Source organism: Oryctolagus cuniculus, chromosome 1 (assembly GCF_964237555.1).
Source record: "Oryctolagus cuniculus chromosome 1, mOryCun1.1, whole genome shotgun sequence".
Classification (NCBI taxonomy): Eukaryota; Metazoa; Chordata; class Mammalia; order Lagomorpha; family Leporidae; genus Oryctolagus; species Oryctolagus cuniculus.
The window spans coordinates 235,498,934-235,526,748 of record NC_091432.1 but is presented as its reverse complement, the minus strand read 5'-3'; the positions used below and the strand labels follow the sequence as shown (position 1 = coordinate 235,526,748).

The 27,815-nt window shown below is 69.1% G+C and overlaps 1 protein-coding gene across 2 annotated transcripts; it reads right to left on the bottom strand.

The window, feature by feature from the left end:
- Positions 1-63: 63 nt before the first annotated feature.
- On the bottom strand, positions 64-27,627 carry ADAMTSL2 (ADAMTS like 2). 2 transcript variants are annotated; one of them, XM_070058733.1, is made up of 19 exons: positions 27,188-27,627; positions 25,576-25,747; positions 25,136-25,278; positions 24,537-24,612; positions 23,400-23,502; positions 22,622-22,767; positions 22,317-22,440; positions 20,455-20,535; positions 18,818-18,993; positions 15,136-15,484; positions 14,199-14,571; positions 10,011-10,108; positions 7,927-8,053; positions 5,983-6,196; positions 5,125-5,280; positions 4,092-4,262; positions 3,207-3,383; positions 1,234-1,378; positions 64-692 (listed from the first exon to the last, which is right to left on the bottom strand). In XM_070058733.1, exons 2-19 carry the CDS (start codon positions 25,660-25,662, stop codon positions 574-576), a joined length of 2,865 nt encoding a protein of 954 aa, XP_069914834.1. In that variant the 5' UTR covers positions 25,663-25,747; positions 27,188-27,627; the 3' UTR covers positions 64-573. The 2 variants fall into 2 exon arrangements, with proteins under 2 accessions (XP_069914834.1, XP_069914841.1); XM_070058740.1 differs by having other exon boundaries at positions 25,576-25,706.
- Positions 27,628-27,815: the final 188 nt, after the last annotated feature.

Here is a 27,815-nt window from a genome sequence, read left to right as displayed (position 1 = left end):
CCAAGCCCACAGGGTCCCCCCGCCCCTCCTACCAGAAGCAGCAGAGACCCCACCAGGCCGCCATAAATACGACCGTTTTATTGACATACACGGATGAGTACTGACCGCGGTTACGGGACAAACCCACTGCTGAGAACCACGCACACCGAAAGACGGCTCCCCGGGCTTAAAGTGCAGCAGGTGCCGGGCTGGGCCGTGAGACAGCCCTCCGGCTGACGGGCACCTAGATGCCGGCAGGAACCCGGTGGCGCGCGGGGCTGCCGTTGCTGCCTCCCCCACAGAGCCCAGTCAGGGTCACCTGCCAGTCCTCTGGAGGAGGCCACACTGGAGACGGCCTGGACCCTGGGCACGTCTCACCTCCACCGCTGGGCTCTGGGTCCTGGGGCCCCTTGGGTGGGGGCTCAGCCCCAAACACAGGATCCTTACGACTCTGTACAGGCGTTCGGGGCTCCCTGGCCTGGGAGAGCAGAGGGGGTGGCCCGGTGCTGCACCCCGCCCCCCGGCTCAGGCGCCTGTGGGGTGCCCGGGGCGGGCCCGGGCGGGCACTCGGGTCTCCATGGCTGCGGCGGCGGCCTAGGGGCGGGGCAGCCTGCAGGAGCGGCAGCACGCCTTGCTGTAGTACCAGTGGCTGCACAGGTTCACCTTGATGGCCAGGGCGCAGTTGGTGCCTGGCTGGTCCTGGCAGCTGTCATCTGGGGAAGGGGCATGGGGCGGAGGTCAGGGGTCAACAGGAAGCCAGGGTTGAGAACCCTGCTGGCTGCCCCAGCACCTTGCGTCCTGCCACGGGGCAGCTCTGGCACAGAGCACCTCGGGCAGGGCCACGCGCCCATCACGGGGACCCCAGTGGATGTCGGGCTCCAGTTCTCTGCCGTCTCCCTGTGGACATCAGCAGGAGGGGCGGAAGGGGCGAGGCTGGGGGCCAGGGTTGTGGTAGCAATGCATCCTGGGAGCCCACAGGTGCACAGCCCCCCGCACCGTGCCCAGAGCAGAACCCATCACCGGCACCTGCAGCGTATTCCAGGTGCCCAAGCCAGGACCCCTGTGGGCCAGTCAGGCCCCCGTCCTGGTCCCGAGGCCCCACACTCCCCGCCCGCCTGCGGCTGACCCTCTTCTCCCTCAGCCTCCGGCCCCAGTGGGCCCTCCCCTCCCCCTCCCGCCTGCTCAGCCTCCAGGCCCCGGCTCCCGCGCCTCCTCCACAAGTGCCCGCCCAGCCCCCAGCCTGCCCCTGCTCACCTGGGGGCTCCGTGGGGCAGGGCTGCAGGTCACAGGCCTGCCTGCCCACGGGCTTCACCAGCGGGTCACAGCCACGCACGATGTCGGTGCCCTGGTAGCACTTCACGTCCCGCATCCTCATGCCCACCCCGCAGGTCTTGGTGCACTGAGGGGGTTAGGGTTAGGGCAGGAGGAAGGCGACCCTCAGCTTCCCGCACGGGCCCCACCCACCTGGCTGGGCTCGCCACTGACCGGGGGGGGGGGGGGGGGCGCGGGCTGGCCACCCAGAGCTGCTGCAGTTTCCCCAGCTGCGCCGCAAGGGGTGGCCACCTCAGGACCTCCTTGGTCCCCGCTGGGTCTGCGAGGCACCTTCTGAAGCTGGCACCCCCCCCCCGGGTGCTCCCCCTGCAAAACCCACGAGCGGCTCACACGCTAGGAACGCTGCTCTTGCAAACACTTGAGGAGAACCGACGGGGGTCACTCCCACCAAGGGGGCCTGGGGCAGGGGTCAGGCCTCCCCTCCCCTCCCCTCCCAGCCCGCCCGGCTGTTCCCAGAGGCAGGCCTTGGCCTCTCCGGCCGGTCCCCCCGGTCTGCCTGCCTGCTCCCCCTCCACGCCCCGGCTCCCATGGGCTTCTCCACAAGCCCCAACCCAGCCCCCAGCCTCCCTTCTGCCGTGGAACGAGCGGGTGTGGTGTGGGAGGGGCGAGGTGGGTCCAGGGCAGGACCCTGGCCTGGGGTTGCTGCGCCCACTGGGCCCTTGTAACACAGACTCCGCAGCTCAGGCCCTGAAGCTGGAGGGCTTGGCACTTGCCTGTCGCTGCTACAGCCAAGGGTAGGGCGCCCCGGGCGGGGGTCTGAGCCTCCCCGTGAAGGTTCCCGGGCACCCAGACCCCTGTGACACGGCGCTTTAGCCCCCGTGCTCTGGCCCTGGGCCAGGGGCCCGCAGAGGCCGCTCTGGGCCTCCCCCCGGCCCCTCCTGAGAGCGCCAGCATGGCCGGCTGGGGAGGGCCGGGCAGAGTCCACGGGCACTGGCAGGGGCCGCCCTCCCTCCACCCCTCCCCCAGGGGCCAGTCTGGAAGGCTCCTCCTCACCCCCTACTCTGCCCTTTCACTCGGGGGGGACAGGCAGACGTGGGAGGGGCCTCGGGGCTCCTCTCTGAGAAAGGGGGGACCCTCCCCTTCGGGCACTGCTGGGCCCGCGGTCAGGGCTCAGCTGCCATCTGCAGAGAGGCGAGACCCCAGTCCTGTCTCACCTGACGTCCTCGGGCTGGGAGGTCTGGGGGCCAGGACTGGGGGGGGTCACACCCTCCCTGGGGCCCGCAGCTCCTGGCCCGGGCTCTGCCATTGTGGGGTCAGTGTCTCCGAATCCCACGACCCTGCCTTGGCCGTGGCTCGCCCGGGACGAGGGCTGGGTCCGACTCAGCCCCGCGTGGCCCTGGTGCCCCTGTGGGCTCTGTCAGCACCCCAGGTTGCCCCTGATAGCTTCAAGGTCAGTGCTAGGGGCCAGCGCTGTGGCATAGCGGGTTAAGCCTCCGCCTGCAGCACTGGCATCCCACATGGGCACCAGTTCGAGTCCCAGCTGCTCAGCTTCAGATCCAGCTCCCTGCTAATGCGCCTGGGAAACCAGCAGAAGACGGACCAACTGCTTGGGCCCCTGCACCCTCGCGGGAGACCCAGAGGACGCTCCTGGCTTGAGCCTGGCACAGCCCCTGCCGTGTGGCCATTTGGGGAGTGAACCAGCAGATGGAAGACCTCTCTCTCTCTCTCTTTCTGTCTCTCTTCCCTCCTCCTCTCTCTGTAACTCTGCCTTTCAAATAAAAAAAAAAAATCAAGCAGGCCAAGCCGGGCTGGACATGAGCAGGCCCAGCGTGAGAGCCGCAGAGACAGCAGGGCACGTCAGGCTTCCGGCAGGCCTGGCTCTCGTGCCACCTGACGCGGCGCAGGGGAGCAGCTCCCTGGGAGAGGCGGGGGTGGGTGGAGGGCCGGCCGCTCACCTCCGACCAGGGGCTGGTGTACCACTTGAAGCAGGGCCTCTCGAAGCAGGTGCTCTCCTCCGGCGGCTTCTTGGCCAGCCCGCACTCGGGCCCGCTGCGCGTCTGCAGCTTCCCGTTGGCCAGCTCCATGCATAGCACCAGCCGCTTCTTCACACCTCGCCCACAGGTGGTGTTGCACTGAGGCGGGGACAGACGGCCGGATCAGAGGCCAGGGCCTGAGAGGGCTGGGACGGCTGCCCCTGCCCGGGGCGGGGGGTGGGGGCAGGGGGACCCTGTGACAACAGTGGTCAGTAGCTACAGGGCGGTGGGGGGGACGCCGGGACCGATGGCGCATCGGCTGAGAACTCTTTGTTCCACAGCCGTTTGTCCCCAAATGGGCTTGATCAAAAGCAGCGGAACCCGAAACCATCTGTTTTGAAACAAATTGGTTAATGACCATTTGGCCGGGGGTGCTGTGGCCACAATCGATTTAGCAGACAACACTTTGTCCCAAGATGATTTGGTTAATAGTGATCTGCTTGAAGGCAGAGTGGAAGCAATTGGTCTGGCGTGGCGGGGGGGGGGGGGGGGGGGAGGGGAGGACAAGGCTGGCAGGGAAGACGTGGCCATCACAGCATGGACAGCAGGCTGCCCGGGCCCGCGGGCCACAGGCAGTCACAGCCGGACAGCGCCCGCCCCGTGCCCCATCGCTCGGGCGCCTGGGGGCCTGGTGTGGCCAGTTCTGTGTGCACCACGGAGCCTGCGCCCACTTGGAGCTGGGAGGTCGCAAGGGGTTCCCCGGCTGGTTTGGCTCTGAGTGTCAAATCCATCTCCGCGAACTCTGCCTTCAAAGTGGCTGTTCTCCGACGCCCTCTGGCCAGGCGCCCCCATCTCCGGGACACTCACCCTCTCCCAGTCCTGGGCCAGCCAGTGGGCCGGGCAATTCTTGTCCCCACAGGGGTGGATGGCCAGAGGCTTGGTCTCCACCTGGCACTGGGACTCGGGGACCACGCGGCCGTCGCTGGTCTTGCAGTACACGTGCCTGATGGTGCGGCCCTGCCCACAGCTCCCGCTGCACTGCAAAAGGGAGACGGCAGGGGCCCGGTGGGGGGCGCTCGGCAAGCGCCCAGCCCCCAGGGAGGGGAAAGCACCCCGGGCAGCGTGGGAAGCGGTTGCCGTAGTAACCACTTTTTAAATAACATTTTCCGTTCTAATTACAGAAATAATGCCTGCTTGAGGAGAAACACACAGGGAGAAACGCACACCTACAGAGAGGGAGGGGCTGCGCAGGGAGCCGGCTGGCGTCTGAGCAGACGAGAGGGGCAGGGACAGAGACGGGGAGACGGGGAGACGGGGGAGAGACAGACAGAGACGGGGGGAGGTGGACAGAGACGGGGAGACAGCGAGAGATGGACGGAGATGGGGGAGACGGGGAGATGGGGAGAGATGGGGAGTTGGGGGAGACGGGGGAGAGGGGAGATGGGGGAGAGACAGACAGAGACTGGGGGAGGTGGACGGAGACGGGGAGACAGGGAGACGGGGGAGATGGGGAGAGACAGACAGAGACGGGGGGAGGTGGGGGAGACAGCGGAGACGGGCAGAGACGGGGGAGTTGGGGGAGACGGGGAGAGACAGAGACAGGGGAGGTGGACGGAGATGGGGAGACGGGCAGAGACAGGGGAGAGGCAGACTGAGACGGGGAGATGGGCAGAGATGGGGAGAGAAGGACAGAGACGGGGGAGACGGATGGAGATGGGGGGAGGCAGACTGAGATGGGGAGAGAGACGGAAACGGGGGGAGGCAGACAGGTCAGATGGGGGCTTTGATTCCTCGGAACTACAGGGAGGCCGGCACGCAGGGGCTCCTCCCTCACACCCTTGCTCCAGACACTGGAGAAGCTGGGGGCAGCAGAGGCCAGCTCCGTGCCGGCCGCGCTCACCGGCCCCCAGTCGGACGCGGTCCACTGGCGGTCGCAGGGGGGGCCTGTGCAGTTCTTCTCGCCCACCGGCCTGGTGTTGGGGTCGCACAGCCTCTCGTCCTCAGAGCAGCGGATGTGTCTGGTCACCACGCTGTGCTCCCCGCACTTGGCCGTGCACTGTGAGGGGTGGGTGGGGGCTGGGTATGAGGCAGAGCTCCCTGGCTGGCGCCAGTCCCTGCGTGCGCCAGTCCCCACCCGTGGCCCTGCCAAGACCCAGCCAGCCCAGGGCCAGCCCTGCCCTGCAGAGGCCCACCAGCTCACCTTGGACCCCTGGGACATCTCCCACTGCCCTACTCTGCCCAGCAACACAAAGAGCCAAACCCCACCCAGCCGGTCCCACCCTCTCATTCGGGCTCCGCAGCCACCCAGGTTCCACCAGCCCCTGCCCTCAGGCCCGCCTGGCCCCACCCAGGCTCCAACTGGCCCCACCCCCACCTGGCCCCACCCAGCCCCACCCTCTCAACCAGGCCCCACCCACACCCAGGTTCCACCCAGCCCCGCCCCCTCACTCAGGCCCCTGCCCCCGCCCAGGCCCCCACCCCTCACTCAGGCCCCTGCCCCCGCCCAGGCCCCGCCTCCTCACTCAGGCCCCGCCTGGCCCCGCCCCCTCACCCAGGCCCCGCCCGGCCCCCGCCCCTGCCCAGGCCCTGCCCGGCCCCGCCCCCCCACTCAGGCCCCCGCCCCCACCCAGGCCCCACCCGGCCCTGCCCCCCCACTCAGGCCCCCGCCCAGGCCCCGCCCGGCCCCGCCCCCACTCAGGCCCCGCCCCCGCCCAGGCCCCGCCCGGGCCCGCCGGATCCCGCCACAGCCGCCGCTCACCTCCGACCACTCGGACATCTCCCACTGCGGCCCGCAGGCCGGGTTGCGGCACACCTTGCGCTCCTCGGGCCGCACGGCCTCGGCCGCCTCGCACAGGTCGCTGTACACGGAGCTGTCGAAGCCGGGGGACAGCATCTTCCAGCAGCGCACGATGCGGAACTGGTAGCCCTCGCCGCACGTGCGCGAGCACTCGCTCCAGCTGCTGGTCTCCCACCTGCCTCGGGGCGGGGCGGCCTTCAGGGACCCCGCGCCTTGTGGCTGGAGCCCTGACAACCCTGCACCCGAGACACGCGGCCCAGCTCCCAGGGGTTGGGCCAGACGGGGAGGGCTGGGGCCCGAACTGGAGGTCGTCGCCATGACAACCGGGGATGGGGGTTCCCGGGCCTGTGCCCCCCACGGCCTGGGCTGCCTCCTCCTGCTCTCACCTTGGCACCTTGGGGCCCTGCTGACACGCCCCCCACCTGCCACCCCCTCTCAGGACCACGCCCCAGTGTCCTGGAGCCCTGAGCCCCCTTGTGCACAGCTGTGCTCCCCCAGACCCTGGGCGGGGCCTCGTTCTCCACGAGCCCTGGCACAGAGAAATGAAAGCCACGTGTCCAGCAGGGTCCAGCAGGGCCCAGGGGCCCTCGTCTTCCCTGCCCCTCCCAGAAAGGAGTAAGGGCCCCCCCGCTGCCGGGAGCTGGGTGGGTGCTCCCCGTCTCGGAGGCTCCCCCAGCGGCTCTGGGGCCCCGCTCCAGTTCCTGGGCTGGTCCACACCAGGGCACGATGCACCCGGGGCTCCGTCTCTGACCGTGTCTGCGAGGCAGGACAGGAGGCCCGGGGCTGGAACACCGACCGGCCTCTGCCCACGTGGGTCGGCCAGCGGCCTGCACTCCCAGGGACACGAGGATCTTTCAAAAAGTTCATGGAAAATGTGCACAGTGAAAACCTAGGCGTGGCTCCCACCGTGTTTTTGCACCTGAAGAAACTTTTAATCTCATTTTCCCATGAGCTCCCGGAAGGGCCTCAGAATCCCTGTGGGTTTATAAAACCCGGCTGCACCCAGCAGAGGTCACCGCGACAGGCGTGGCATCGGGAAGGGTGAGGTGCTTCTATCAGACCCCCATGCCCTCCTCCAGGGCCCCCACCGTTCCGCCCGGGGGTCAGGTCTGGCTGCTGTCCAGCAGAGGCCCCGCCATCCCGGCCACCCCGTGGCCACCCGGGCAGGTACCTGGGCTGGTGCTCCCTCCCGGGCGGGTACCTGGGCTGGCGCTCCCTCCCAGGCGGGTACCTGGGCTGGCATCCCTCCCGGGCGGGTACCTGGGCTGGTGCTCCCTCCCGGGTGGGTACCTGGGCTGGTGCTCCCTCCCGGGCGGGTACCTGGGCTGGCGTCCCTCCCGGGCGGGTACCTGGGCTGGCGTCCCTCCCGGGCGGGTACCTGGGCTGGCACTCCCTCCCGGGCGGGTACCTGGGCTGGCGTCCCTCCCGGGCGGGTACCTGGGCTGGCACTCCCTCCCGGGCGGGTACCTGGGCTGGCGTCCCTCCCGGGCGGGTACCTGGGCTGGCACTCCCTCCCGGGCGGGTACCTGGGCTGGCGTCCCTCCCGGGCGGGTACCTGGGCTGGCGTCCCTCCCGGGCGGGTACCTGGACTGGCGTCCCTCCCGGGCGGGTACCTGGGCTGGCGTCCCTCCCGGGCGGGTACCTGGGCTGGCGTCCCTCCCGGGCAGGTACCTGGGCTGGTGCTCCCTCCCGGGCGGGTACCTGGACTGGCGTCCCTCCCGGGCGGGTACCTGGGCTGGCGTCCCTCCCGGGCGGGTACCTGGACTGGCGTCCCTCCCGGGCGGGTACCTGGGCTGGTGCTCCCTCCCGGGCGGGTACCTGGGCTGGCGTCCCTCCCGGGCGGGTACCTGGACTGGCGTCCCTCCCGGGCGGGTACCTGGACTGGCGTCCCTCCCGGGCAGGTACCTGGGCTGGCACTCCCTCCCAGCGCAGAACTCGTGCACGGGCTCCGGCCGGGTCAGGGCGTCGCAGTAGCTGTCGTCCACCTCGACGCCGTCGTAGCGGACACACATGGCGTACGTCGACATGACCCCTAGGCGCAGGGCAAGGGAGGGGCCTGTGAGCCCATGGTTAACCAGAGGGCCGTGGGCAAGTCAAGGGACGGCTCAGAGCCCGGCTTCCTGGTCTGGGGGCCGGGGCGTCCCCGGGCTCACGGCATCACCGGAGGAGCCCAGGGAAGGCCACTGGGTGCCTCTGAGCCCTCTCCCCGTCCACAACCCCGCGTCTGACCTCTCCTCCGCACCCCCTCCCCAGCCCGTGCAGCTAGAACCCAACTCATCCCTCACCATCCCTGAGATGACCCAGAGAGGAAAAGGCCAACGAGTGTCTCGCTCACACCCATTCGCAGCCGCCCATCTTGGGGCAGCAGGTGTACGTCGGCCCATTCCAGGCCCGGCCCCAGATCTCCAAGGGCCTCCCTCCCCCTCGCTGTCATCTCTTCCCCAGGGGAGCCCCAATATGTGAAAGTCGGGGCCCTGCCAGTTCCCTCCGCCACTGCTGTGCCCCAGGGGGCCGAGGGGCCTCTGTGATCACCCCTGGAAGCCCAGCTGGGACCAGACACGGTCACGGCTGCTGCCCTCATCGCGTCTTTAAAGAAGCAGAAACACGCGGTTCCCAAGGGAACACATTTGCCGCCCCCACCCCACCCCCACCCCCACTGCACAGACCCAGCAGCCCGGCGCACACGGGGAGTCCGGAGTGGGTGGCCCTAAGCGGTGACTATGAGCCCCCAGGGTGTGCAGGGACCCCGGCACAGTGGTGAGGCCTGGCCCAGCAGTGGGGACGGAGACGGTTGCCATCCCAACCACAGGCCTTGACCCTCGCCCAGGCTGCTCGGAGGCCGCGTGAGCCTGCCGCCTGGGCTCGCTCCCCTCTTGGACAGCATCCTTGAAAGCACGGCCCCGCCTCTCGCCAGAGCCACTCGTCCTGGTCACACTCTGGGCCATGCACGTCAGACTCCACCTGCCCCTCACCCCCGTTTCAGCCACTCCAACAGCTTGCTGGGTCCTCCTGGGGCCATCAGCAGCCAGGGCTGCCCATCAGGCCCCTGGTCCCCAAGGCCGCCTCGCCCGGGACACATCTCTCCAGCCAGCCGCGTGTCTGGTCTGGGAGGCGTGGGCAGAGGGCGGTGCCAGGCTCGTGCTCACTAAACCCACAAAGCCTGCTTCCCTCTGGCACAGTGCCGGGTGCACGGTAGCCTCAGCGTTCCCGTGCCATCAGCTCTGCGTGGGGCACGAGTCCCGGGACAAGAGCCCCTTGCTCAGCCTGAGAGGCGGGGCCACCCTCCCCGCCCCCATCTCGAGGGTCCATCTTGTGCAGGGGAATGGCCACATGCCGACTGCCGGCAGTCAGACTGCAGGGGCGTCCACGGGCCTGGCCAGCTGGGGACCAAGGGGGCAGCTGGGAGTCGGCTAATCCCACACAGAACTCAATGCACAGCTGACCCCGGGGGTCCCTGCAGCACGCGGCCTCTGTCCTGGCTCTGGGTCTCACACCTGAGCCTGAGCACAGCCGGTGCAGCCGCTGCCCCTGGAGGCGGCGACCAGCGTCTCTCTGGCGGTGTCTGGCCTCATGGCCAGCAAGGTGCGGGCCCAATCCCAGCCCAGTCTTCCTGCTCACACATGGGGGGTCTCTGCCCCCACCAGAAGTCCTCGCCTGCACCTGAGCTCCTGGAACTTGACCAACCGAGGGTCTCAGGGTCGACTCCTCCCTCCCTGCATTTGCTCGACCTGTGAGTTCTCGCTCCTCACCAGGACACTTGCCCCAGCAGGAGCCGATGGGCGTGGCCGCAGCTGGGGGAGCCTTTGGGGTGGCTGGACCCGACCGTGGCCCGGTGCACAGTGACACAAAGATGCCAAGGTCTGCCTCCCAAGCTTGCCCCCTACACGCAGTTTGGGACTACCAGGCAGTGGGTGTGCCCCCAGCCCCATGAGGGGCCCCCGTGGAGGTGGGCCCCGAGCGGGCTTCCTGGCTACAACCCGGACCACTACCTGTGGTGCAGGTGGCGCTGCAGGGTTCGTGTGACGAGAGCTTCCACCGATACATGTCAGCCGGACTCACGCCTTGCTTACGCGCCTTGGGCCTGGTCCTGAAAGGAAGTCGAGGAGAGAGGGGGTGAGAAGCCCCCTGCCCACCATTCCCCCTAACCAGACGCCTGCCCTCAGCCCCGGGCGGAACCCCACAAGCAGGTGCCAGAGCTCCCCGACACAGCGAGGGAGCAGAGATGCGGCCTGGGAGGTGCTGGGGCTCCCTACGGGGAGCTGAAGAATGTGGGGCTCAACCGTGACTGCACCCCACACGCAGGCATCCCGCTCCCACCTTCTCACGTCAGTCCTGGATTTCTTCCCACCCGAGAAGGCGGCACCTGTGAGCCAAGAATGTTCCCGAATGCTCTGTTCCCGCTTCCCTCCGGCTGGGGCGCCGGGTGGTTGGGGACACTGGCCACTCGGGCTGCAGCTACCAACACTAAAGAGCTCAGCGCCAGGCATGGGTGTGGCAGCCGGCTTCCGCAGGGTCGTGGGGACCCTGGGCTGGAAGTCTTGGCCGGTGTACGGCGGGCTGCCGCCAGCTACCATCAGGGCACATGGCTGCTTTGAACCGGTCATGTGCCGGGCCTGATCTCAAGCTCCCAGTGCGGGCTCACTCTGGACTCAGCGTGGGCAGCAGGGACGCTATGGCAGTGGGCAGCCCCTGGGGTCCTGCGGCCTGCAGCAGGTCACTCGGGCCTGGTCTGGCACTGGCCCCTTCACAGGGCCATTCCTGGGCCCTTCCTAGGGCCACGCCTTCGGGCGTTCTTGCACTGTGGGAGGAGTGGTGGCGTCGACAGCTCCCACGCTCCGGGGACCCAGGAGACAATCTCCCGACAGGAGCACCAGCGGCAAATCCACACAGTCCAGGAGGGAGGGGACGGGGGAGGGAGGGGCGAAGCTGGGACGTGGTCATCTATTTCCCCCAGCCGTGCCCTCGCCTCGGGCTTCCAACCAGGAGTCTGTCCGGCTTGGAGGGAAGCCCCAGCCTCCTCCTTAAAAATGAGAGGAGACGTGGACGGCAGGTTAAGCCACTGCCTGTGGCACCAGGAACCCACACAGGCAGCGGTTTGTGTCCCGGCTGCTCCACATCCAGTCCAGCTCCCTGCTGTGGCCTGGGGAAGCAGCGGAAGATGCCCGAGTGCCTGGGCCCCTGCACCCGCGTGGGAGACCCGGATAGAGCACTTGGCTCCTGGCTTCAGCCTGGCCCAGCCCCAGCCGTTGCGGCCATTTGGGGAGTGGACCTGCAGATGGAAGACCTCTCCCCCGCCCCCTTTTGTCTCCCTGTCACTCTGTGTTTCAAATAAATAAACAAACGCAATCTTAAAAAAAGAGAGAGAGGCGAAACTTCCCAACACGGGAGGGGGCCAAGACCCGGGGACCTCAGAGCAGGAGAGGACCCGAGGCTGAATCCCTGAAGCTGGGCTCAGAAAACTCCCCTGCGCCACGCCGCCTTACGTCCCCCTGCACCACGCTGCCCTTGAAACAAAGAGCTAGCCCCTCCCTGCCCTCCACCCGCTGCCACTATCTAATCACGGCTCCCAGCCAGCAGGCAGGAGGGCGCCCCGCCCTCCTGAGGCCCTGGGGAGGCCACAGGTACAGTCCCCCCCACCACCACCACCAGGATTTACACAACCTGAGAAGCCAAACACCCAGCACATGGGCGACCCCCTCTGGCCCCCACCTCCATCTGGAGGGAGGACACCTCGCTGGGCCAGGGGTCTCCAAATCGCCTGTCACTCACAGGGCCCCCTGCCAGGAGACGCAGACTCTCCCAGCCCAGCTGGGGCGGCTCCCGGGTGACCGGGCTGCTTTCCCTGCTCTGAGGGGCCCACCCTGCCCCGTGTGTGTCTGGGGACAGGCCCCGCCCTTGACTGCTGGGGCTGCTCTCCGATGGACATAGCCTCTCCTTTCTGGAACGCCTTTGATGCGACCTGCTCGCGGCTTCCTGTGCACGGCCAGCTCGCCGGGGCGCAGCTGTTTCGGCCCCGAGGTCTCCCCATGGCCTCCTGGACCCTTCATCTCCCTGGGCCATCTTTGGGAGGATGGCAGGGACAGTGCGTCACCAAGCCTGGCCTTTCTGAGACTGACCAACATTTGAGGGACAGATGCTAAGACCCCGAGACGGGCAGCGGAGCTGAGAGGCTCAGAGACGGGGCCCGCGGATCCCTGGGCTTGCGCTGCACACGAGCCCTGCACCCGGGAGTCGCCCTCACCTGAGCCTGCAGGGGCCCCGTCTGGCACTCCCTGACGGACAGAGGAGCAGCTAAAGCCCAGAGGCCGGCGGATGTGGGTCCAGGGCTTGCCATGCGTCCTGCTTTCCTGCCACGCCACACAGCCAACAGCAATGCCCCTGCCTGATGCTGAACTGAAGAGCTGGGCTCTGGGCCACCAGGACAGGTGTGGCCGAGAGGGGCTGCCGTCTGCCAGCTGCCCAACCCCCGGCCCCTGGGGATCCGGCCCTGGATCTGTGCTGTGCACACAGACGGCTCTGGGGGCAAAGAGGACCCAGGCTGGGGGCTGGGGACGGGACTCAGGCCTGAGGTCCCGGCCGGAGCACACCTGCGAGTGGGGTCTGTGTTGGAGCCTCCTGTTCTCTCCCCTCGAAGCCCCTCACGCTCAGAGCCGAAGCAAAGCCTGTTGCTCCCTGCCAGCCTGAGGGTTTGGGGGTGCCAGGCTCGGGGGACGTGCCCGCTGGGCAGCTGAGTCCTGGCAAGGAAGGGTCCCTCTCGAGCCCTCGCAGCGCTGCGGGGTGGGGTGGGGTCCTCCCGGCCCTGGCCCCAGGCCCCACAAGGGCTGGGCCTCGTAGAGGCCGGGGGGGGGGTGCAGCACCCCCGGGGTCCCCAACTCTGCTGCTCTGGACCCTGGCCAATGGCCCAAACCCCTGGCCCCCAACCCGGTCCTAGGGACCCCCGACGGAGCACCGCCCAAGGTCAAAGGGCCGCAGGGGGCTGGCCCTGCCTCCAGGGCCCCCCCACGCCGGGGCGGCCGAGCCCGGCTCCATCAGCTACCACTCTGGCTGCCCACGGCTTTGTCACCAGGGAGCGCCCTGTAGGGTGACAGGCAGGACTGGGGCCACCCTGCTTGCACACTGCCCCTGGTCCAAGGTCAGGCCCCCCTGACCCAGTCACACTGCCCAAGCAACCCCCACTGTGACTGCCCAGGCGTGTCCAGCTGTGCCTGCTCAGGCGACCCCAGCTGTGCCTGTCCAGGTGACCCCAGCTGTGCCTGCCCAGGCATGTCCAGCTGTGCTGCCCAGGCGACCCCAGCTGTGCCTGCCCAGGCATGTCCAGCTGTGCCTGTCCAGGCGTGTCCAGCTGTGCCTGCACAGGCGACCCCAGCTGTGCCTGTCCAGGCATGTCCAGCTGTGCCTGTCCAGGCGTGTCCAGATGTGCCTGCCCAGGCGACCCCAGCTGTGCCTGTCCAGGTGACCCCAGCAGTGCCTGCCCAGGTGACCCCAGCTGTGCCTGCCCAGGTGACCCCAGCTGTGCCTGCCCGGGGGTGTCCAGCTGTTCCTGTCCAGGCGTGTCCAGCTGTGCCTGCCCAGGCGACCCCAGCTGTGCCTGTCCAGGTGACCCCAGCTGTGCCTGTCCACGTGACCCCAGCTGTGCCTGCCCGGGCGTGTCCAGCTGTTCCTGTCCAGGTGTGTCCAGATGTGACTGCCCAGGCGACCCCAGCTGTGCTGCCCAGTTGCCCAGGTGCCATTGGCCCTGGGGCCTCCGGGGGACCCTCACTGCGCCCTTCCCAGCTGCACTGCCTGCCTTGCTCCCGACCCTCGCTCCGGGCTCCGGCCCCCCCTTGAGGAACCACTCGATCCTCCCTCAGGCCTGTGGTGCAGCTGGAGGCCAGGCCGCCCCCATTCCAAAGCGAGTCCCTAGGGAGCCCCTCCCAGGGCCAGGGCAGCTGTGACAGGTGCAGGGTCACAGAGCTCGGGACCGTGTCTGTCCTGCCCCCCCCCCCCCCCCCCCCCGTGTAAGCTCCATGTCCTGGCACTCGGCGGGGACCTGGGCCTGGGCCTGACGCTGAGGAGGACACACCGAGGGCCAGGCCCCTGCCCTGTTCCCAGAGCCATGGCACGTGGGAGGGCGTGGCTGTCCCCCACTTCCCTCCGGTGCCCCAGGCCCTGGACAGGGCAGGGGCGAGGCCTCCTACCTGGCCTTGTGAGTCCTGTTCCCGGCCGAGGTGGGGAGACTGGCGCTGGTGTTGGGGAAGGGGGCTTCGGAGGAGGTGTTGGTGACCCTGTCGCTGCTGAGCTCCAGGTAGGACCCGGTGAGCAGCTCCGCGCCGGCCCCCTCGTTCTCCTCGTAGCCCAGGTCCAGGCCGTCGGGCAGGGGGCTCCCGGGGCCGCCCGGCGCGAAGATGCTGTTCGCCGTCTCGTTGAGGCCGAACTCCTTCGAGTCGGAGCCGGCACCCAGCAGCTGTCCGGAGATGGCGTTGGCCGAGAGGAACTCCCCGGACGTGAAGTGGGCGTCCACGTCTTGGCCCCCCTTGTCCCCCGCGAGCGCCATCCCCGTGGCATTGTGGTCTGTGGAGGGAGACAGGGCCTCGACGTCAAGGGCTCCCCGACCCAGGCAAGGAGGCGCTGGGCTTGGGCTCCCAGAAAGCGGTTCCTGCCCAGTCAAATAACCGGGTCGGCGCCGCCTGGACGGTGCCCTGCAGGAGCTAGCAGGGGGTCCGCCAGGCCGTGGGCACGGGGACGTCAGCATGTGACCCCCCGGGCCTGGGAATGAGGGTCCTTGGGGATGTCCTTGGCTAAGGATCAACACAGACGGAGCTGCAGGGGGCCGTGTGAGCAGAGAGGCAGGCCCTGCACGCCTGGGCCCCCGCAGCTTGGGCGCCCCATCCCCTCCAGACACAGGCAGGCACCCCACTTCTCTAAGCCTAGTCTCCCCATCTGGGGATAGCCAGAAACGGCCGGCCTCGTGTCCATGGGGTCCCCATCTGTGGGTGCAGCCAAGCACGCATGAGAGAGCTGGGTGTGTCCTGAGCCTGCACCAAGCCCCTCGCTCCAGCCAGCCCCAGGCCCGGCCCCTCTGACCAACCTCCCTTGGGAGGGGCTGAAGCCTTGCTCCCACCCGCTCTGGGTTACCTCGGAAGCCCTTGGCCCTGGGAGGGCCCTCGCAGGCTCCGCCACCGCCGTCGCCGCCGCCACCACCGCCGGCTGGCTCGCACACCTCGTTGGTCTCCTGGCCCCTGCCCAGGCCCAGCTCCAACTCGGGCCTCGGGGGCCCAAACAGGCGGTTGTCCAGGCCCAGCCGCTCCGAGGAGGCCGGGCCGTAGAGGGAGCCGTTGTGCCGCACAAAGCCCAGCAGGCCGGCCCTGCCCAGCTCCCGGCTCTCGGCGCTCTGGGAGGCGGGCTCCGGGAAGCCGTAGTCGAGCGGCTGCAGCAGGGTGTACTCGAAGGTGATGGAGGGGCTCTTGCCGTTCTGGTTCCACACCTGGGGAGAGAAGCCGCGCCGGGCCCTTCCTCACTCCTCTCCCCTCCCACCTGGGCCCCCGGCTCCCGGCTAGCCTCCCCCGAGGACGGCACGTGCCCCATGCCAGGGGCAGCCCGGACCCCAGGCTAGGAAGCAGGGGCACAGAGCAAGAGGGGCGGCTGGAGTGGCCCACCCTGGGCACGGAGGTGAGGCGCCCCCCGTGCTTTCCTGAGAAATAAAGACAAAAGCGCCAGCAGCTGCGTGGGGCCGGCACTGCCCCAGCCTCCCTGCAGGGCCCCCGGGCCAGGCTGCTGGGCTGTGCAGACCCAGGCCCGCCTCGCTCTGGGACAACCCCCAAGGGCTGGGACAGTCTCCCAGTGAGACAGAGGCCTCTGCGGAGCCCCCGACGGCGGCCTGGCTGTCTCCCTCCCAGCACCGCCGTGGTGGGGGTCCGGGTGCTCCTGGGAAGCAGCCCACACACTGGGGGTCCCTGAGGGGTCGAACACAGAGACCCCTGGGAGGCAGGGGTGCCAGCAGGGAAGCCAGAGAGAAGAAACGCCCTGTGGTGCAGCTCTCGGGGACCAAGCGGTGGTGAAGCCGAGGAGGAAGAGGAGGAAGAGAAGGAAGAGGAGGAAGAGGAGGAAGAGGGGGAAGAGGGTGGCGCAGCCCCGCCCAGGTCACTGCAATTTAGACCGAGCCAGGCGCCAGCTTGGTGGCCATGGGGAAACGCACACATCCTACAGCCTGGGGACAGAGCAGGCGACGAGTCCCAGAGACCCAGAGCCGGCCAGCCCCTCACCTCGCCAGTCCACATGCCCAGCACAGAGGCCAGCCTGGAGCTGGCAGCCCGGCCCTTGGGGTGTGGGGATCAAGGTCAATGACCTTCGCTCCTCCTCTGGGAGGAGGGGGAGGGGGGAGGGGGAAGAGGGGGAGCAGAGGGAGGAGGGGGAAGGGGGGGAGCAGGGGGAGGAGGGGGGCAGGGGGAAGAGGAGAGGACAGGGGAGGGAGAGGAGGGGCAGGAGAGGGAGGAGGGGGAGGAGGGGGGAGGAGGGGGAGGAGGGGGGGAGGAGGGAAAGATGGCGGTGGGGAAGGAGGGGGAGGAGGAGAGGATGGGGAGGGGGGAGGAGGGGGGAGGAGGGGAGGGGGGAGGGAGGAGGGCGGAAGGGGGGGAGGCCTCGGGGAGACACAGGTGGCCAGGTCTGGGGAGAAGGACAAAATGCAATGTCATCTCGCTTGTTAGCGGTGCCCATCGAGCAGCCGCCACGGGGGAGACTCCCCGCCGTGGCCAGCGTGGCTGTGCCGCTAACGTGGGCCGGCGCTGGAACCCCTGCAGCAGGTGCACGAGCGGCATCACCGTGGTGGCACGGCCCTCGCACACTCGTCGCTCACCGGGGCCACTGCAGCTTCGTCCCCTAAGCACGGCCCTGCTGCGTGACCCAGCACCACGCCGCCCACCCGAGACCCCTCAAGTGGTTGCACTTGACCCCTGTGTCCCGGGGCAAGTAGCTAAGCTTATCCCAAATGCGAGGCTTCCTTTGCCGCCCACAGGGCCTGCAGTGCCCAGGGGGCTCAGATCCGAGAGGTAGGGAGCCGCACAGCAGTGCACTGGACAGCGGGACCGGCGGTGAGCACTGCCTGGGCAAGCCAGGGAAGGCGGAGCCACAGCGCGGCTCAAAGTCCCGTGCGAGGACCGGGCCCTGCATGCCAGGAGGTGGGCGCTTCCACAGGGAGACAGCAGGCTCGGGCTGCCTCGGGCCGCCTGGGCACCCGGCCATCGGAGCAGGCCCCGGAGGCCAAGACAGGGAGGGACGCTGTCTGAAGCGTACTGGTGCCCTGCTGGTCCAGGGGACAGCTCTTGGCACCTGCAGCCCCACTGTGATGGTAGCTGGACAAGGACAGTAGCCCTGGATTGAGAGGCCTCTCCCCAAGTGAGCCACCAAGGGGTGCCAGCCAGGGGCCGGAGCGTGCAGAGGCACGGAAGAGATGGACGCTTTGTGGGCCAGCTGCATCCCCAGACCAGCGGCCCCTCAGCGCATGGACCCTCTCCCCGGGGGGTGCCAGGGGGTCTAGGTAGTGCTGCCGGCCCAGGCAATCTCCCTGTGCATGGCGCAGGCATGGGCAGCAGCAGACACGGAGCTGTGCCCCAGGGACACGGCAAGGCTGGGCCCCACCATGGACACCCCGTCAGCCAGAGGGAGCTGTCCCTCACATGGCCATGTCCCCACAGCACAAGGGCACTCAGCTACGTGGGAAGTCCCCTGCCCCGATATGAGGCGACCCTGACCCGCAGGCCGGCCTGGGCCCTGCCGGCAGCCCTGGGCCCCTGGCTCCCTCCCGCGGGGCCCTGACCCCCTTCCTCAGTCCCTCCTGCATGCAAACCTCCCGTACCCCGACCTGAAGCCCGGCTCCTGACATCAGAGGGGACACCAGGGCCAGTCCCCCCGGAGGGAGGCCCCAGGCAGGCCAGCTGGGCACAGACAGACACCAGTGCCTGCGGGGCTGGGGGCCGCCCAGGGAAGCCGTTCAACAGAGCCGGGGCAGATGGTGGCCGCTGGCCCACTCCCACAGCAGCACAGGACATCCCCTTCCGGGCCCCAGCCAGCTGCTGCACCCTCAATGTGGCGCCAGGAACGAAACAGCCCAGGCAGGGGGCTACGTCCCGCCCCCAGTCCGTCAGCCTCCCCAGGCTGCGGAACACAGGGCCACCGTCTCAACGCCGTCTGATCCCCGTGGGCGAGACCTCTCAGTACAAGGACACCCCAGAAAGTCCGTGGAAAACGCAGATTCTTCCAGATTCTGTGCCCCTAAGTGGACTTCTTTTAATTCTGTGTTCCACGAGCTTCCAGGAGTGACCTCGCGGTCTCGGCGCTGGGCACCCAGCCGCCAGGGCTCCCTTTCCAGGGGGAAAAAAAGCTCTTGGCAGGCTGGGCAAAACTCACCCACACTCGTCCCGGAGCCACATCCCAGAAGCTTCCAGAAGCGTCCGGAAGACCGAGCGTCGTAGGAAAGCAGGGCCGGGAGAGGGCCGGGGCCACAGCACTGCCGCCCCAGCACAGACATCTGTGTCCCCGAGAGGCAGGGAGCAACGTGCAACCAACCTGGGCCCCCACGTGTGGACGGGGGGTGGGTCCAGCCACTCGAGGGGTCCCCGAGGACAGTACCTCCTTTGCTGCCACCGCGGGCGCAGCGGGGTGGAGCGGTGACAGCAAGTGGAGGGTAGGGGACTCGCAAATCTACGCGCCAGCGAGACTGAGCGAGCCAGTGGCTGAGGGAAGGCAGCAGCGAATGACAAGGCCCGAGCACGCGGGGGGGCTGCCCCTGCACGCGCCTGCGCCCGAGCCCACGGCCACGCACCATGACGTTCAGCCCCTGGTTGGTGGGCCCCTGCGCCACGATGTACTCGATGCCCGTCTCGTACACGTCCATGGGCCGCCGGTACTTGACCACGGTGCCGGCGATGTTGAAGTTCTTGGGGCTGTCCACCTTGTAGTTGCCGTTGAAAAAGTAGAAGCCGGCTTCATCCGCCAGGGCTGGAAGGGACACGGCCACCCGGTCACGTGGGCCAGCGCCCCAGGCCCGGAGGCTCCGGCCAGCTCCGGCCAGCTCCGCCCCTACCCCACCCCCACTGCCGGGCCTCCCGCAGAGACCCCACAGACAGGAAGCTCCGTCTCATGGGAGTCAGACACCCTGCCAGGGCCGGCACATTCGAGCTCGCCTCCCTGTCAGCGTCAAATAAACAGCCAGCAGCCGGCTGCCCTGAAGGAGGGGCGCAGAGGGAGTGCCCAGGGCAGCGGGTGGCCTGTGGAAGGGGCGCCGTGGCCAGCAGGTGTGGGCTGGTGCTCCAGCCTCGTGCTGCCAGACTCACGGTGGACGCTGAGCGGCTGCTGCCTCCAGCCTGCCCGTCTTCCGGCGCCCACATGGGCTGACACTGCAGTCCCGGCCTGGCCGGTCCGGGGGCATTGTCCTGGGAGCCGCCTGGAGCCGGCCAGCTCTGACCCCGCTACGGGGACGATGACACAAATATGTCTCCGTTCACCCCATCAGCCTAGGGCTGGGCTGCCCACGTTCTCGGCCCCCCTCTCGACTGTCAGTGGACACCCCCGGGCCCAGCTCAGGACAGAAGGGACCACAAGCAGCAGCCCAGGCCCCCAGCAGCCCCGTCCCCGCCCTGGGGCCTCAGAGCCTCCCGGGCTGGGGACGGGAGGGAGGGAGGAGATAGAGCCGGCTGCCGGGGACACTCTGTCTTCCAGAGGATGTCCTCAAAGACCGTTCCAGGAACTGGCGCGTGGACAAGAGGACTGCCGCGTCCAAGGTCCCTGATGCAACACCAACAGAGGCGCCGGCGCAATTAATTTATTATCCGACAGACGAAACAAGCAGGACGCGTCTGCCTGGAAGACGCCCCAGCGAGCGGCCTGTGGGGGGGGCTCGCCCGGCCCCCAGGTATGCGGCCAGGGTTCAGCTCGGGGCCCCTTCCGTCCGGCGGCTCTCCCAGCTCACAGGCTGCCGGAGGTATTTCCACGCGTCAGCTCCGAGAACACGCTGTTTCCTGGCCTCGCCACTGCCCCAGCGACCGAGCGAGCGACAGAACAGCGGGCCTGGCCGGAGGCCCGCTCCCCACGCTCAGCCGGGACCAGCCCCAGAGCCTGCAGCCTGCGCGGCCGCCGAGAGGCCCAGGCTGGCTGCCGCCAGAGGGCAGAATTCCGCAGAGCGCCCCCTTTCCCGTGCCGCCCCCAGTCCCGGCTCCCGTGCGGCCGCTCTGAGACCTCCTGTCTGTGCCGGCCGGCTCAGGACGGGCAGCTCACTACCTGGCGTCACCACCACGCCCCCGCCCAGAGCTTGGGGTGGGGCTGGTGAACTCAGCTTCCTTGGGACACCCCCCCCCAGTAGCTGACTTGAGCTCTGGCTTCTGGGGCCCACAGCACTCAGCCCACCCCCCTCCCAAAGGAAGGGGCCCAGGGCCCACCGCCCCCCCAGCCCCGCCTACGCACCCAGCACATCGGCCGACTTCTTCCTTTCTACTATCTGGATGTCTCGGGCGCCGGCCGGGATGTGGGTCACCAGGGAGTAACCTGCAGGACGCACGCAGACGGTGAGCGGTGGGGGCCGCCTCTGGGTGCCCTCTGTGGCGGCGCCATCCCCCAGGGAGGAGGAAGCCCGGCTCGGGGGGGGGGGCGGGCACCACCTCCCGGGCTCCGTGTGGGGGAGGGGCTGCCTGTGGGCTGGCGCAGCCTCCACGAAGGTGAACCAGGCTCGCCCAGGCCGTGCAAACACCTGTGCTGCACCCCTTCCTACAGTTGTTGGTGCCTGTCCGGCCCCTCCCAAGTGACTCCATGGACCACAGGCACCAAGCGCCGGGGCCCCCAGGCCTAGGGTCGGCACCTGCCCTCGGTGCACGGCCACCTGCTCAAGGCGGAGGCGCCCTGTGCCCCAGCAGGCGTCAAGAGCGCTGGCACCCTCATCCTTTGACACCCGGCCTGTTGAGCCGTGCGGTTGGCAGGGCTGGCAGAGGGAGGCAGGAGGAGCCCCCCCGGGGGGGGGGGCTGGACCCTTCCGGGGAGAGGAACAGGCTCTCGGGGCTCCAAGGTCTGTGGGGTGCAGGTGCCCCGGTTCCTGTGCCTCTGCGGGGAATGGAGTCCTGGGGGCGGAGCCGCCGCACACCCGTCCATCTCCCTTCCTCGTCCAGGACGCACAGGGCCCCACGCTGCAGCAACAGGCTCTTACCCCGGACAGGGAGAAGGGCTCTGATCGGCAGTGGGGCCCCCGGGGCAGGGCTGGGAGGGCGCACAGCTGTGCACCTGCCTGTTCTCCCGCCAGCCCCAAACCCCCAGGCGGACAGCCCCTCGAGGACAGACCCTGTCGGCTGCCCACGGTGCCTGGCGCACCCTGCAGACGTGCAGACCTGGCCAGCCTGCTCCCCACGTGAGGCCTCCGAACAGCCTCTGCCCACCGTGCCTGGACCGAACACTGGACCTGCAGCCCTCATACCCAGTCTGGCTGCCCCGCCACACCCTCTGCTCGGTCCACCACGCCCAGCCCTGGGTCCACATCCAAGCCCCACCCTCCCCAGTGGCCACTGCTGGGACCTCCTGGAACCGACACTAACTCCACACTTGCCATGCCCTGCCAGCGGCACCTGCCACGGGCACAGACCACTGGCCACCCGGGAGGCCGGGCCGGAGCAGAGCCCCTGGCGCAGCGAAGGCAGCGGTGCGTCCGGGAAAGGAGGGGCCCTGGCTGGGCCTCTGAGACGCGGGTCCGACAGCTGAGGGCAGAATCTGGCGTGCTCAGAGTCGAATCCTGACTCAGCTGTGTTACCAGGACTCACGTCTCGGCTTTTCCTGGGGGTGTGGCATTAACACGGCTGCCTCCAGGGTCAAACGTGACCACCAGGTGGGCGTCTGGCCTTGTGGGTAAGCCGCCACTTGGGACTGCCGCGTCCCTAATCAGGGTGCCTGGGTTACTATCTGGCCTCTGCTCCCCATCCCAACTTCCTGCCAACACACGCCCTGGGAGGCAGCGGGTGGTGGCTCAAGTTCTTGGGCCCCTGCCACCCACTTGGGAGACCTGGACAGAGTTCCCAGCTCCTGGCTTCAGCCCCAACCCAGTTCAGGCTGTTGCAGCCACGTGGGGAATACACCAGCAGGTCGCTTTGTCTGTCTGTCTGTCTGTCTCAGTATCACTGCCTTTCAAGTCAATGAAATAACTCTCAGACGTCTGATCCCAAGCCAAGACCCCTGTGCTACTCCATGGGGCCAGCAAAGAGCAGCTCGAGGAGGGGCTGACCCGGCAGAGGAGCAGGCAGCCCCGCGGGAGGAAGCTGACCCGGCAGCTGGGCTCCCAGAGTCCTTACCCAGGTGGGCGTTGCCCTTGCGGTAGTTGCCGGTCACGTGGGTGCAGCTGCTGCCGTTGCCCTGGCACACGCCGCACTTGTCCAGCGCGAGGGTGGAGAAGAGCACGCCGTCACAGCCGATGGGCTGCAGGAAGAGGAGACGGCCGCTGGGAGGGCGCTCGGCCGGGCCGGAGCGGGGGCCGCCCCTCCGCACACGCACGCGCGTGGGCCGGCGGGCGGGAGAGCCGAAGGCGGGCGGGCGGGCGGCACACGGGCGGCACACGGGCGGCACGGCCAGCCGTACTTTTGCTACAACGTTTAACAACCTCACATTTTCCAGACACGCAAACTCCTCGCAGGTCAGTGAGCTTGCAGGACGTGCCGTCGCGGGCGGGCACCATGAGCTGCCGCTGGCCGTCCACGGTGGTGCAGTGCAGGTCACAGGGCTTGCTGGAGATGTGCACGTAGTCGTCTGGGGGGCGAGACGGGTGGGGGGTGGGGGTCTCAGCAGGCGCGGGCGCCGGCTGCAAGGGGCTTCCCCTCTCCACTGTGTACGGACGGGGAAACCGAGGCTGGACGGCCGAGGGGACCTGCCCAGGCTCCCTGAGTTCCAACCTCTGTCTCCTTGCGAGTGGGGAGGGGAGGTGCCTGGGACCCCTGCAGCACCTCACAATCCGCAGGAGAGCAGAGCCAAGCCCGTGGCCCCGCACCCCAGTCGCTGCCCTCGCCCGGTGGGCAGGAGAGGCCGGCTCAGTGATGCTGAACTCCTTTTCTTCACCCCAAAAGCGGGGAGAAGGAGGAAGGCACAGCCCACCCTGGCCACCTCACTCGGTTCCCGTCCGCCCTGGGAGCCGTAGACGGGACAGTCCCACTGACGGCCGAGGCCAGGCCCACAGGAAGCGGCCCCGTGCTCTGTACCGGGGGAGGCCCAGGCTCTGGAGCCCTGGGGCCCATCCTGCTTCTGCAGCGGACCCTGTGGCCTTCCACAGAACCCCTGGCCGGGGCCTCGGGCTCCCCACCTGCCCTCCCACTGCGCGCTGGAAGGGGGGCCACCTCCCACACTCGCTCCCTGCACGGGTTGGGGGACCCCAGGGCCGCAGGTACCGGGGTACAGAGGCTTCCACTGGTACGTCCGCCCGTTGTACACATGCGAGTTGAAGGAGACGCACTGCTCCTCCCGGAAGCTCCTCCCGTCCGGCGGACACTCCTGGGTGGTGGGGACACAGGGGGAGGTGGCTTCAGGAGGAACTCGGCCAAGGCCGAGACAGGAAGTGGCTGTAGCCAGGGTGCCTGCACAGGGGCCGAGGCCTGAGGTGGGGGCCCCCAGGGCTCCAGGCCTGACCCTTAGCTTCCTGCCACCCGGCCCTGTCCCCGCCACCCAGCTCTGTCCCCACCACCCGGCCCTGTCCCCGCCACCCGGCCCTGTCCCTGCCTCCCGGCCCTGTCCCCGCCACCCGGCCCTGTCCCTGCCACCTGGCCCTGTCCCCGCCTCCCGGCCCTGTCCCCGCCACCCGGCCCTGTCCCCGCCTCCCGGCCCTGTCCCTGCCACCTGGCCCTGTCCCCGCCTCCCAGCCCTGTCCCTGCCACCTGGCCCTGTCCCCAGCCGTAAAGCAGAGGGAAGCCCCAGGTGGCTCTGCTGGTGCCGACACCTGCTCGCCCTCCATCCAGGGCAGACCCTGTCCAGGCCAGCACACGTGGGCCGCATAGGAGAGGCACAGGAGGCCCCGGGCCGGCCACTCAGGGCCAGGGGTCAGCCCCCGACTGTAGCATCCCGGGAAGGCAGCTGCGGCCGCTCACCCCCATGCAGCCCGTAACTCCCGGCTCACGCAGCCTTGGGGCCACAGTCGCTCCTGGTGAGACTGCTTTGCTGTCCGGGTCCCCGCTCGGCTCAGCCCCGTGCCTCGGGGGTCCCTGGGCCGTACTGGCTCAGACTGACCTTTCTCCCTGCTCTGCCCCGTGGGCCCCAGCACTGAGAGCAGGTGGGAGGGGCAGTGGAGCTGGGAGCCCCCTGTAGTCCCCCAGTGAGCACCAGGAGTGCAAATGTCCCAGGGGCCCCGGACCCCAGCCCTGAGCCTGCATGTGGAGACGCATGGGGCATGACACTGCAGTCTGTGACCCCAAGGAGGCCCAGCTGCAGCCAGGCTCCGGTGGTCTGAGCAGACCCAGGACGAAGCCCCCGGGACCTGCCGCAGCTCGGGGAGGAGGCAGCAGGGCACGGCTGCAGCCTGGCTTTGGCCTCACCTGCACTTGGCAGAGTTGGTACCGCTTGGATGTGCCCGTGCAGGTCCTGTTGCCCGCTCCCATGACGGACTTCCGCCTGTGGGGAGTTGCAGGGGCACTGAGCAACCCCGCAGCCCCTGGGTTCCAGAAGCCACCCCCCCCCCCGGACTCCAGGGGCTCAGTGCACGGCAGGGACAGTGACGAGCATGGCATGGCCTCGGCCCGGAGCCAAGGGCACACACGCGGAGCCTCCTGTGCCCTCAGCAAGGTGAGGGGCTCCAGCTTGCCGCCCAGCGCAGAGGGGGCGCCTGGTGCACAGAGAGGCTGACGGCCTGCCCGGGGTCTGCATAGCTTGGACACCAGGTCCGCTCCACCGTGGAGGCTGCTGCCTCGTGCACCTGTGTCCTCCCCCAGACCAGGCCGGGGTGGACCTCACCCTCCAGCGATGGAGCCCTACAAGTGGGTGTCCACCTGGGCACCCACCAAGGAGCCACCTCCCTGCTGAAGGCCAGCGGGGGAAAGCAAGCCGCCGCCCACCCCAGGGCCACGGCCACCTGCAGGAGCCTGGCTGCCCTGCCCCCGGCTGCCACGCCCACCGCCCGCCCCTGGGGCGCTCGCACCTCTGCTGCAGGCAGTGTCGCTCCTGGGACATCACTCCGCCTCCACAGCTGCGGGAGCAGGCGGTCCACTTGGTCCACTCCCCCCACCAGGAGGCAGTGGCGTCGGCGCCGCCCTCCAGACTGTTGGATGTGGGGCTGTTGTCCTGGGCGGGAGGCCCCCAGAGGGTTAGCAGGAGGGCCCGGCTGCGGGGCCTGCCCCACCCCAGCTGAGGGCACCGCTGTGCCCGTAGGCTGGGTCGCTGGGCAGCCTGGGCTCACGCCCCCTGCTGGCCTGGGAGGGGTCTCCTGGGGAGCTGCGGCCTGCAGGCGCTCCCTGATCTTGGGGTCAGGGTATGGGGGGTCATGAGCCCTCCTTCCTGCGAAGCAGCCGGGCCCCGCCTGCGTGGAGTGCCCACGGCACCTGCTGAGCACAGGGTCCCCGGACGTGCCGCCCCACTCACCGTGGCCTCCATGGACACCGCACCCCCAGCCACAACCGCCACAGCCAGCAGGGACCAGGCCCAGCACGAGGGCTGCCGTCCGTCCATCCTAGCGAGCGAGGCCCAGCTCCTCTTCCAGCTGACCTGGGGAGCTTCAGACAGAGCCCTCAGCGTCCACCAGCTGCCCCGGCCACTGGGGGCGGAGATGGGGGGTGAGTGCCGGGACATGGCGGCCCCAGCGTGTGCCAGGGGCGTGCCACCGCGCTCTCTCGGCGTGCAGGGGAGGGCGCCACACTTTCTGATCGCCTGGGCTCCCAGGAGTGGGCTGGGAGGAGACCAGGAGCGGCTGGCGGCTGGCAGCTGGGGGCTGGGGCCCAGGCCTGGGCTCCGTCTCCCCCCGGCGGGGCACACTGGGCTCACTGGACACGGGAGAATGGGGGGGCGTGGCTTTGCCAGGCCCTTCCCCTCCCCACTTCAGTCTGCTCCCCCACTCCTGGACCCCCCCAAGGCCCAGGCCCTGGAGAAGCCATGTCTCAGTTGAGCACCCATATGCACAGCACCCAGCGAGAGCTGGTGCCGGGGACGGCAGAGCCTAAGAGAAGATGGAATTGGGGAGGGGGCAGGGGAGGCCCAGCTCATGCCAGCATGTCAGGGCCACACGGTTCCTCCCAGCAAGACAGCACCCTGGCCCCAGGACCAGACTGGGTCTGCAAGGAGGAAGCCTCCCGCCTCCAGGCCCTCGGCCTTGAAGGGACCTCTGGGGGCCCCTGTGCAGGGTTTGTCTCCAGGCCTGAGCGTCCCTAGCCAGAAAGTTAAAGAACATGTTCCAGAAACCACCAGCAGTACCAGGGCCCAGAGAGGGATGCCAACTTGTCCAAAGCCACACAGCACAGCACCGAGTAGCCCCTGAGAACCCAGAGCAAACTCGAGGGCTTGTCCCCTCATCCGGCTGATGGCAGGGCACAGCGGGTTTGGGGGTCACCCCCACTCACCCCAGCAGCCTCTGGCCAGCTGGCGCCTCCTGGCAGGCCGAGCACCTGCAGCGGAGCCAGGCTGCCCCTACTCCAGCACGGACGAGGCCTCCGTGGAGTGGGGAGCAGGAGTCCTCCAGACCACGCACCCACTGGCCGGCTGCCCCCAGCCCAGCTGGCCGCCCCTCCCCCACATGCCCTCCCCTACACCCCGGTCTGTGGCACAGAGCCCCTGCCACAGTCCCATTGGCCCCCGGTGCCCCCAGCCCCTGCCTGCGGGCTGGAGACAGGTGCCGAGGGCCTCACACTTGGTTTTCATTAAGGCTCCCAGACACTGCTGGCTGCCGGCCAGGCCTGGCTCACGCGGGATCCATCCCTCCTGGGGTCCAAAAACAGCCACCGGCCAGCGGGCCAGGTTTCCAGGGGAGAGCTTCAGGGGCCCAGGCTGGAGCGGAGGGGCCACCCTGCACTGAGCTCACGGCCGGACCCCTCCCCACGAGCCGCCCCCCCTGTTACACAAGGGCTCCCCGGGAGCTGGGGGTGACCTGCCCTGGCCCACTGGCGGGCAGCAGGCAGGCGGGGAGTGGGGGTGGGGTGGGGTTGCGTCTCACCCCCCAGGAGGGCGGCTGCAGTGAGGTGGGGACAGGGGCGAGGTGGCCTACCTGGCCCGGCTCAGCAGGTTGGTCCTCCCAGAGCAAGGGGCGAGGGCTGCCTCGGGCGGGCGCCAGGTGCGCTGTGGGGGAGGCGCCGATGCAGCCGCCAGCTCCGCCTCTCTCCCGTCCCCTCCTCCCCTGGCCGCCTCCCTCTCCCACTTCAAAGAGCATCCAAGAGCCGGGTTCCCGGGAGGGGCTGCAGCCCAGTGGCGGCTCCGCGGCCCGCGGCGGCCTTTATAGCTGTCAGGCAGACGGGGAGGAACGCACGCTTCCCACCAGGCCTCGCCCCCGCCCGCCGCCGGCCGGCCTGGCGCACACTTTAACCCGCTCTGCGCCTCTGGAGCCCGGCCAGGCCGGCCCAGCTGCCTGCTGGCTGCCGCTGGCGGCCGGCGGCCCGGGGAGCCGCGAGCAGGGAGGCCGCCCGCCCTGGGCCAGAGCTGGGGACCACATGCTGGGTGTCCCCACACAGCAGCCGCGGCCAGCCTGGGGTCACAAGGCAGGCTGGCCAAGGCAAGCCCCGCCCCGCCCGTCCAGCTTCTGCCTCCGGAGCCAGGCCCAGGCCCCGGCGCCCCTGCTGATGGCAGCTCCATTTCACAGGGGGGAAACTGAGGTTCGCCAGCCTGCCTGGGACAGGTTG